This window comes from Octodon degus, unplaced genomic scaffold (genome assembly GCF_000260255.1).
Source record: "Octodon degus isolate 3935 unplaced genomic scaffold, OctDeg1.0 scaffold00056, whole genome shotgun sequence".
NCBI classification, from domain to species: Eukaryota; Metazoa; Chordata; class Mammalia; order Rodentia; family Octodontidae; genus Octodon; species Octodon degus.
Genome location: NW_004524632.1, coordinates 153,877 through 164,410, shown reverse-complemented (window position 1 = coordinate 164,410; position 10,534 = coordinate 153,877). Strand labels below are relative to the sequence as shown.

The 10,534-nt window shown below is 45.9% G+C and overlaps 1 protein-coding gene and 2 pseudogenes across 5 annotated transcripts in view; 2 read left to right on the top strand and 1 right to left on the bottom strand.

Annotated features, from left to right (window-relative positions):
- The first annotated feature begins 2,903 nt into the window (after window positions 1-2,903).
- Window positions 2,904-4,579, top strand: LOC101570817 (annotated as a pseudogene).
- A 264-nt stretch (window positions 4,580-4,843) lies between these two features.
- On the top strand, window positions 4,844-7,013 carry LOC101568842 (annotated as a pseudogene).
- Window positions 7,014-8,198: 1,185 nt separating this feature from the next.
- Abcb4 (ATP binding cassette subfamily B member 4) overlaps window positions 8,199-10,534 on the bottom strand; it is a 61,387-nt gene continuing 59,051 nt past the window's right edge. For all 5 annotated transcript variants that reach the window (XM_023717988.1, XM_023717989.1, XM_023717990.1 and 2 more), the window contains 2 exons: window positions 9,233-9,379; window positions 8,199-8,441 (listed from right to left, as the gene is read on the bottom strand). In XM_023717988.1, coding sequence (XP_023573756.1) covers window positions 8,235-8,441; window positions 9,233-9,379 — 354 coding nt within the window. In that variant the 3' untranslated portion in view covers window positions 8,199-8,234. The remainder of the gene's footprint in view (window positions 8,442-9,232; window positions 9,380-10,534) is intronic.

Below are 10,534 nucleotides of genomic sequence, written 5' to 3'. Positions count from 1 at the left end.
GTCCGTTTTGTATCTGTGTATTCAAAGTGGTTAGGATAGATATATAGTTACATTCTCTTAATGAATAGAGGGATTTGTTCTAATGGTGTCTGTAAGTAGGATATCATGTCCACATCTTGTACAGCAGTTAACCACTAGGAAGAATGTATGCAATGTCTTAATTATTGAAACTGTCCTCCCAATTTGGTTTGAAACTCTCATTGCTATTTGTTTCACAATAAAATTATGGAAAAAAAAAGATAATAAAGACTATATGACAAACACAGCCAGCATTATACCAAGTGGGGGAGGATTGGAAGCAAACAGGAAAAATGTTTCCACTCTTTCTCAGCACAATGTAGAAGTCTTAACCAGAGCAATTACACAAGGCATAAACTGTGTACAAAGAAGAAAGGAAGTCAGACTGTCTTTGCAGATGGTATGATTCTGGGCAGTTTCAGCCATTAGGCAGCCTTGTGTCTGATGATAGTAAATATGAACACCCCTGCTGTTGTTGTTTAGTTCTTTTGCCCATCATGCAAAGAGGCCTCTACCTGACCCAGCTCTTGTCTATCTTCTCCTCATGATGTATACTGAGAGACCAGTGAGTCTGTGCATTGTGCTGCCTGAAGAAGGACACCTGGTAAGAGATAAGTAGGTAGCAGGGACACTTCCAAAATGTGTGCAACAGGGGAGGGAAGGGAGCTGGTTAGAGCCAGTATTCAGCACAGGTGTGCAGATGGTACTGACACATCAAGTGTAAAACTTGGTGATGGAGGCTCATTAGGGCCAAAATGGGTTCACTAGGGGTAGAAACAGGTTCATTAGGGCCAAAGAGAGAAATAAGTTTAAAGAGAAAAATAGGGTAAGAGAAGCCAAAAATAAGAAAGTTATATAGAATTAACAGAGTTTCAAGAACCACAGATATGGGCTGGCCAGATAGCTCAGCAGATATCTCAGCAGACTAAAGGCAGAGCGCAGTGGCCAGGATTCGATCCCCGGCATGCTTTGCTGGCCCCGCCCCCAGGGTGCACTGAGATGGAATTGAGCCTGTAACCCCAGTACTTGGGAGGCTGAAAACAGGAGAATCACTTTGAGTCTGATCTACGTAGTGAGACCCTGTAGACCCTGTACTAAATACATTAAAAAAAAAAAAAAACCACAGGTGTTTGTAGTTGTATATTAAAATGTAGGTTATTTCTTGGTTCCTGTATTTACCTTACTTTCTAAGACCAATACCAAGGAGTACTTAGCATGGAGTACTATGGGAAAAAGAGGGTGAAGCAAAAGTTTCACGGATAAAGTTAAAACCATCTAGCCTTGTTCAATTAGACACACACAGAAAAGGGTGGCAAAATTCTTTTAAATTGCAAGCAGCCAGGGGCCAGGGATATAGCTCAGCAGCATAAGTGCCTGCATGGTAAGTGCAAGGTCCTGAGTTCAATCCCCGGTACCACAAAAACAAAATGAAACAAAACAAAAAATTACAAGCAGCTAGTTCTAAGCAGTGTGGTGGTGGGGGTGGGGTGGAGGTACAAACCAGGGTCAATGAGGGCCTATGCTCTAGTCCTAGGCAAAGCGAGCTGGGATGTCCCAGCCGCCTGTGCATCTGCACACCTGGTCCAGCCACGGTGGATGGCGTGCACCTCCAACGGTAGGTGTATAAAGAGGGCCTGGGGCTAAGTAGGGTCGTGCCTATGCACCAGGACTCTCACTGCAGCCTTTGCCATATGTGCTATTAGGACTGAAAATTCACTCAGCTCAAAATAATGCTTGTGCTTGAAATTCGGGCAAAAGCCCGACATCTAGCATTCTGAGCGAAAGCGACAGTCAGCATGCAGTGGCTGTGCACAGCAGCAGTGGTAGCCCCCATGGAGCACAGGGAGGGAAGCCGCGGCTGGGGGAGCCAGGCCCTGTGGGGATGGCCGCCCTGAGGCAGTGGCCTAAAGGCAGCAGCCACAGGCACAGCCTCAGCGCAAGGACGCCTCCAGGTTTTGCCTGTTGTTCTAGATGCTGATTATACAGGCGAAATCAAGGTGATAGTTCAGTCTGCTCAAAATACTCCAGACTCTCCTATCTGTCAATGGGTCATTCTTTGCCAAAAATTTAAAAATTATAAATAAAAAAGAATATATTGGGTTCAAAATGGAAGTTAACAGTTAAAGGAAAAACATTTTAAAGGGCTTTTAGATACAAGTGCAGATGGCCTCCAGAAATGACAGCTACAGGTCCACAGTGACCAGAGCGCTGCCACGCTGCTGACTGGAGGGATGCTGAGGGCCGTTCTGCTAGGAATAGAGCCTCGCAGGGAATGGCGCATTCTTCTCTCCACTAAAACTGGTACTGAAACAGAAGCTTGTACATTTTCCTCTCATAGTGATTAATTTAAAAAGCTGTTTCCATCCTAAAGATAAAATATTTGTCTTTGGTTAACAAAAATCGTATTTCCTAAGATTTACAATAATGGGGATATTTAAAAAGATTAAAGTTCTCATGATTCCTAGTGAGGAATAACCTAGGGAGGTTGATTGCATGTTTTAAGTCCTAAACTGAGTTGATATAGAAAAGCTTTGCAGGCTGGGAAGATAGCTCAGTAAAATAAGCACCTGCCTGGCAAGCACAAGATCCCAAGTTCAATCCCTAGTGCTGAAAAAAAAAAAAAGGAAAGAAAAAACGGAGGCCGGGGAGATGGCTCAGTAGAATAAGTGCTTCCCTGGCAAGCGCAAGTATCTGAGTTCAATCCCTGGTTCCAACAAAAAAAAAAAAAAAAAAAAAAAGAAAGAAAGAAAAAAGAAAAGAAAAGCTTTGACATTTTACAGATACTAAGTTTTGGAGTGCTATCTAAAAGCTGTGGGGAGTAGCAACTTGTGGTTTGGTTGTGAGTGAAGGGAACAAGGGTGTCCGGTTTTGACTAGGCCAGAAACATGGATGTGGGTGAACCTCTAAGCTACCAGCCAAACAGGGGCACAAAGCATCCCTGAGAGGAAGAGGAAGAGGAGCAGAAAATGCGTTGGAAACAAGCTGGTCCTCAAGAACGGGGCTGCTATTGGGAAGAAGTGACTGTGGCTGAAGAAGCAGATGAAAAAAAAAAAAAAGGCTTCCCTAGATGACTGACAGAGAAGGTAAAAGGAGGAGGAGGAACCGTTGGATGAAAGCTCAGTGAAGAAAATGATCCTCACATTTGAAAAGAGGTCATATAAAAATCAAGAGTGTAAGTCAAATTCCCAGACAATACAGAGAAGTTCATAGAATTTGAGCTGGACCTAAATGATGTCCTTCAGGAGGTGCGCGTGGTGGCCACTGTGCCAGACCTGTACCACCTTCTGGTGGAGCTGAACGCTGTGCCGTCTTGGGCTGCTGGGACACGATAATACAGATGTGTCCGTGACTGTGGTCAGCTTACGTCAGCAGGTAACAGATACAGACACCCTCCGTGAGAACGAAGAGGGAGCAGAAGTTCTCCCTGATGCTCTCTGGTGGACGGACAGCTGGTAGCGCTGCTGGAGCAGAACCTGGCACACCTGGGTGAGTGTGTGTGGGAGGAGGTGGGCGGCGTCCACAATACTCTGGCTATTGTAGAAAAGGTGGCTGAGTTTCGGCCTGAGATGTGTACGGAGGCTGCCCAGCAGGGACTCCTGCAGTGGCTGGTGAAGAGGCGGAAGGCAAAAGTGCCTTTCAATGCCAACAGACTGCATTGCAGTGAAGTGCCGGCCATCCTGCTCCAGGACAACAATGATGAAAACGGAATTGCTTGGGGAGCTGGATGGAACCGATGCGCTTCTTCAGCAGGTGTCCGTGTCTAAAAGGCACAACCTTAGCAAGCTGAGAACAGGAGATGACGGCGCATCTGTTTGATCCACTGTTCGTGCCTGATGCTCAGTTCCAATCGTGAGTGCTTCCTAAAGGGCGAGGGCCTTCAACTGATGCATCTCATGCTCAGGGAAAAGAAGATTTCCCGGAGCAGTGCCCTGAAGGTGTTGGACCATGCCATGATTGGACCAGAGGGCACAGACAGTTGCCATACGCTCGTTGGCATTCTCGGCTTACGAACCATCTTTCCTCTCTTTATGAAACCTCCTAGGAAGATCAAGAAAGTGGGAACTGCTGAGAAGGAGCGTGAAGAGCTTGTCTGTTCAGTCCTGGCTTCCCTCCTGTGCAACCCGAGAGAGCAGCAGCGAACCCGGCTTCTGAATAAGTTCACTGAAAATGGCAGTGAGACGGTTGACAGACTCATGGAGCTGCACTGTAAATATCTGGGTGCAATGCAGGTGGCCGACAAGAAGACTGAAGGGGAAAAACGTGACACAGTCGGGCGTGGCGAGATCATGACAACGACCTGGAGGGTGAGTTCTACCCCTGGCACCTAGATGCAGGGCTCTTTGTTCTCCAGCACATCTGCGACATCACGGCGGAGATCTGCAAGGCCAGTGTCCCCCAGACTCTCCAGAGAGTTCACCAGATCCTAAACATGCGTGGAAGCTCCATCGAAATCGTCAGGCATATAGTCAAGGAGTACGCAGAGAGTAAAGGGGACAGGCAGAGCCCAGAGTTCTGTGAGACAGAGCAGAAGCACATCCTGGGCCTGCGGCAGAACTTCTAAAGGCCCTCGACCCTGTGTTGGGCTCGGCCAGCGTTCTTCCCACAAACTATTTTCATGTAGCTCTGTATGGCTCCAGATAAATTAAAGCTCGTTTTGGTAAAAATAAATAAATAAATAAAATAAAAACAGTGGGAGGCTGCAAACAGGAGGGTCACTATGAGTCCAAGCTGCATAGTGAGACGCTGTACCAAATATATAAATGAAAAACATTTAAAAATAAAAAAATAAAAGCAATGGGGCACCGAGGCACTAGCAGGCCCCTACATGGCGCGCTGTAGGTACTTTTTTGCCCCTAACACACAATATCTAACTACTTAAAGGAGGAAAGGCTATTTTGGCTGACAGCCTGTAGAAGCTCCAGTCGATAGTCAACTAGTTGCAAGGCAGGATGGCATGGCAGAGGTGCTGTCAGAAGAGAGACAGCTCATGGCATGGCAGGCAGGAAGCAGAGATCAAGGGAGGAAGGGAGGAGGGCAGCAGGCCCCAGCCACGCCCCCAGTGACCACCTTCTGCAGCCAGGACCGAGCGTCCAGTGTCACACTGAGCTGTAAACCCACAGGAGACCAATCCACAGGTGAACATCTGTGATACAGTCACCTCTAAAAAGCCCCACATATGAACACATGAGGCGTTGGGCTTGTCTAGATATAAACCAAAGCGTGGGATACAAAATCCACATACAAAAATCACTAGCCTTTTGAAAAATACATATGCTGATTTCAAGACATTCTTGAAAGCCATTATAATTAAAATGGCATAATATTGCCAGAAAAACATGCACATCTATGTTCAAGTTCTTCTGGACAAAGGGGCCAGAAACAGAGTAGAGGAAGGACAGTTTCTTTAATAAGTGGTGCTAGAATAGGCCATCGATAGGTAAAAGGCGGAACTTGATTCTGTCTCTTACTTTGTATGTTAAAACTAACTCACAGTGGCCCAAAGGCCGAGAGAGAAGACTTGGAACTTTGGACTCTGGAAGAACTAGGAGAATACCCTCAGGCTTTGAACTTGACAATGATTTTCTGACTGGACCCCAAAAACACAAGAAAGAAAAGTGCAAATTGAGAAGTTTTAAGATTACATCAAGCCAAAAAACTTGTGCACATCATGAAAACAGAGTTAAGGTGATTCTATATACAGAAAAACAGGGCCGGCCAAATAGCTCAGTGGATTAAAGCGCCTGCTTAGGCAGATGCAGCAGCTAGGGTTTGATCCCCAGTGTGCCATGCTGGCCCCACCCCTACGGGTGTGCTGATGTGCTGAGAAGGCAATTGAGACTGGGCGTGGTAGTGCACACCTGTAATCCCAGCTCATGGGAGGCTGAACACAGGTGGATTATTACAAGTCTGATCTACATAATGAGACTCTGTAGACCCTGTACTAAAATACACACACACATACACACACACACACACACACACACACAAAGAAAAACAATGGGAGAAAGTATTTGTCAGCTATTTATCTAAATCTAAAATATATAGCAAACTCAAAGCTTAATTTAAAAAGCAATCCTACTAGAATGGGCACATGATTTGAATACACACTTCTCACAAAAAACATTGTCAAAAATTTTAAGAAAATGCTCAATTTCATTAGCAATCAGGAAAATGTAAGTCAGAACTACAATGAAAAGCCAAGCCACATGGCTAAAGCTCAGCCATGGAGCTTGGTCCCAAGAAGCATCTGAAGGTGAGTGGCAGCTGCAAGGCACTGGGTGCTGGATAAGCTGAGCAGTGTGTTTGCTCCTCATCCATGCACTGGTCCCTGAAAGCTGAGAATGGCTGTCATCTTCCTGAGGAACAGACTCAAGTCTGCCCTGATGGGAGATGAAGTAAAGAAGATTTGCATGCAGCACTTCATTAAGATTGTCAGCAAAGTCTGACCTGATATAACCTGCCCTGCCAGCTTTAGGGATGTCCTCAGCATCGATGAGAAGGAAAGAATTTCCATCCGATCTGTGACACCAAGGATCACCTTGCTATTCCTTGTATTACATCTGAGGAAGCCAAGTACAAGATGTTCAAAGTGAGGAAGATCTTTGTGGGCACAAAAGGGCTCCTTCATCTGGTGACCCACGATGCTCACACCATTTGCTACCCTGACTCCCTCATCAAGGTCAGTGACACCATCCAGATTGATTTGGAGTCTGGAAAGATTGCTGATTTCATCAAGCTTGACACTGGTAACCTGTGTGGTGGTTGGAGGTGCTAATTTGGGAAGACTGGTATGACCACCAACAGGGAGAATCATCCTGGCTTTTTTGATGCGGTTCACATGAAAGATGCAGCAGCCTTGCCACCCGCTCTCCAACACTTTCATCATTAGCAAAGGCAAGAAGCCCTAGATTTCTCTTCCACAAGGAAAAGGAATCCACCCCACCATTGCTGAAGACAGAGAGAAGAGGCTGGTGACCAACCAGAGCATTGGGTGAGATGGTTTCTAGATGATGTGTTGGGGAGGTCTCTGTGCCTAATTAACAATAATAGAGCATGACTTAAAAAAGAAAAACCATATCATCCTGTCATAATGGCTATTATAAAAAATAACAAATAACAAATGTTATCACAGATGTGGAAAAAAAGAACTTCTATTTCCTGTTGGTGGGAATGCAAATTAGCATATTCACTATGGAAACCAACATGGAGTTACCTCAAAAAACTACAAGTAGTGTAACATGTGCTTCAGCTAGCTGACTTCTGCATACATAGCCAAAGAAAATGAAAACTGCCTACCAAAGTGATGCCTGTACACCATGTTTATTAGGGAAACTCTCAGTAGCTAAGGTACAGCATCTTAGGTGCCTGTAAGACATAAATAGAGGGCTGGGGAGATGACTCAGTGGAATCAGCGCTTCCCTGGCAAGTGCAAGGGCCTGAGTTCAATCCCCGGTTCCATCAAAAGCAAACAACAACAAAAAAGACATAAATGGAAAAAGAAAAGGTGCTGCTCATACACATGAAGTGTTGGCGAGCCATCAGGAAGCATGAAATCTTGCCCTTTGCAGCCAAGTGGTTGGGGCTGGAAACCATTAGATAAGTGAAAGGAGTAGACACTGATATCTGCTTGTTCTCTTTCGTAGTGGAAAAGAGAAAACGTTGACCTTGGACTAGATCAGGGATGACTAGATTTTGTGGGGTGTGTGTAGGGGAGATACTGCATTTGCTTTTTGCACTCTACTCCACACTGAGCCTCACTGGTATGCGCAGCTGACACATCAAGTGAAAATGTAGCATCTTCTGCTCCACAGCACACTAATTTGGAAGCTTGTATGGAAAAGACGAGGCCGTTGTACAATTTATCTTTCCTTTGTACTTGTGAAACTCATTCCCATACAGCCCAAGGACCTGCCCACCTGTTCAGGACCACTAGCACTTTCGCTGACACTGAGATGCCCATTACTTCCGCAGCGCCTACCTTGACACTGCTCTTCCCTCTGACCATCGTGGTAGCTCGGCAAACTGCCTGCTCTTCTAAACAGATGTCACTTCTAAGCCTCGAGTGTCAGACGCTGGATGTCAAACACCAGTGGAACTTGTAAATTGACATGGAATAAGAGAAGCCTGTATGTCAGGATTTAAACTAGAGATTTCTTTTACAAGCAGGAAGTTGTAGAATGATTTGAATTTATTTTAAGATAAATGGTGACAAGAGGTCATGAGTCCTGTGTGCCGGCCTGCATGCTGACCATGGAGAAGTAGATGCCTCTCTGCGCCAGCAGCTGCTGGTGGGTACCCTGCTCCCTGACCTTGCCATTCTGAACCACCACGATGACGTCCGCACTGTGCACGGTGGCCAGGCGGTGCGCGATCACGATGCAGGTGCGGCCTTTCCTGGCTTGGTCCAGGGCTTCTTGGACCACCTGTGGAGAGATCAGATGGAAGATGCAGCCTGAAAATTGTACAACAGGTTTTAGGATGAAGGGAAATTGACAAGATTTACCATCCTGGTGAGTTATTTAAATTTGTAATCACGTCTCTGACTTGACAACTGTGTTTGATATAACTGATGTAATCTTCCTGTGATTGTTTTGCTCTTTAATTCTAGTACAAATGGAGTCTCATGGCATCAACAATTTTCATAAGCACTGACCAGATAGCTTAGTGGATTAAAGTGCCTGCTTAGGCAGATGCAGGAACCAGGGTTTGATCTCTGGCTTGCTGTGCCAGCCCCACCCCTGGGGCGCACTGAGATGGCAACTGAAACTGGGTGTGGTGGTACGTGCCTGTAATCCCAGCACTTGGGAGGCTGAAAACAGAAGGATCACTGTGAATCCAATCTGTGTAGTGAGACCCTGTAGACCTTGTACTAAATACATAAAAAACCAATAATTTTTATAAGTATTTATGTGTTCAAACTACTCACCAAACTAATGAAGTAATTGTTTTACTTAATTCCTTTTTGAGTATTTTACTTTTTCATGATTACATTTAATGTGCTGCAAATGCAAGTTACATAGCTTTTTTCTTTTGAATGCTCATTTTCCATGTATGAACGTAAAATGTGATAATTCAGAAAATTTGGAACAGAACACATTGTTACTTCAGAAAAACCGCCCCTTCAGCTAACATTTAACATCTACCCCTCTCCACCCAGTTTCACTCATTGGTTTTTAAGGGACAGCAGCAGCCTCTGGACATGGTGGAATCAGACCTTTTCGCTCTCGGTGTCCAGCGCCGAGGTGGCCTCGTCCAGCAGCAGGATTCGCGGCTGCCTGACCAGAGCTCGGGCGATCGCAATCCTCTGCTTCTGCCCACCAGAGAGCTGAGTCCCCTTGTCGCCCACACGCGTCTTGTATTTCTGCAGGGAGCAAGGAGAGTCAGTGGGGCTCTGGCCCAAGAGAGTCCTTCACTGTGTAGCGTAGTGCTCTCACGCACAGCTGACAGTTTTGTTTGCAAGAAAATCATTAGAGGCAAGAGAAGGTTCAAAGTGCGTCCAGCAGCGCGCTCCGTAGCGCTGTTGGGCGTGCCCAGTACTGGGGTACTCCCTGTGGGCTAGTTCCTCCAGCACCAAAATCTCATAGGATTTCTGTAAGTGGGAGTTCATTAATTTCTGCACACCAAGAAGGAAAGTTACAGGATATAGTGAGATGTGCATATTTTTAGGTAGCATAGAAATAGTATCCTCCAGGGCCTGCACGGAATCCTGTGACAGCAGCTTATCTGCCTCATCCAATACCGTCATCACTTGATGTGACCAGCCTTTGCTACTCTTTTCTTGAGGAGATCTGCATTCTGCCAGGGATAGTGCTGAACTCGTGTGTTGCGTCATGACGTCTCATCGTCCAGCCTCTAAACTGGTTCCTGCCTGGGTCCCTGTCACCTTAGCTTCTCTCAGATGTTTGTGAACCTGCACGCAAATTTGACTGATCTTCCCACCCTTTAGGGAATGATCGCCGTTGCTTGTATGCAGTCCAGCATTCGAGGGAGGGAAAGAGGCAGGCTCAGCTCTGGTCCATGCCAGGGTTTACTCTAGCTAAGAGAGCGCCATCAGAGAAGGCAGTGGAAGTGTTCTCTTCCTGATGGTAAATGGCTTTTCCCAGCCTACTAAAAAATTATCAATACTCTCATTTCAAACAGCAGTCTTCAAACACATTTCCTTTTTTTGGCATTCACATCGGAAGTTTTGATTCTTAGATGCTTTTCCCGTCGTCACCAGGTTTGACTGTAACAGTTGCACTTCAGGCTTGCCGCCCAGTGCCGTCACTGTCTGTATGGTGTTTTTCAGGGGGTCCTCTCTTGCTATCTCTGCGTGCCCTCCTTCTGGGGCCACCACTGGGCTGTGCTGGGCCCTTGGTTGCCACTGGGATTGAACCAACCCATTACAACAGGGTTCTCTGTTCAGGCCAGGCTTGTGCTTTGTTAACTGCAAAGGTGGTTCTTTCAATCTTCAGAACATTTTAAAGTGAAAAGAAAAATGTAATAACAGTTCATTAGGCTCTCCAAAACAAGAGAA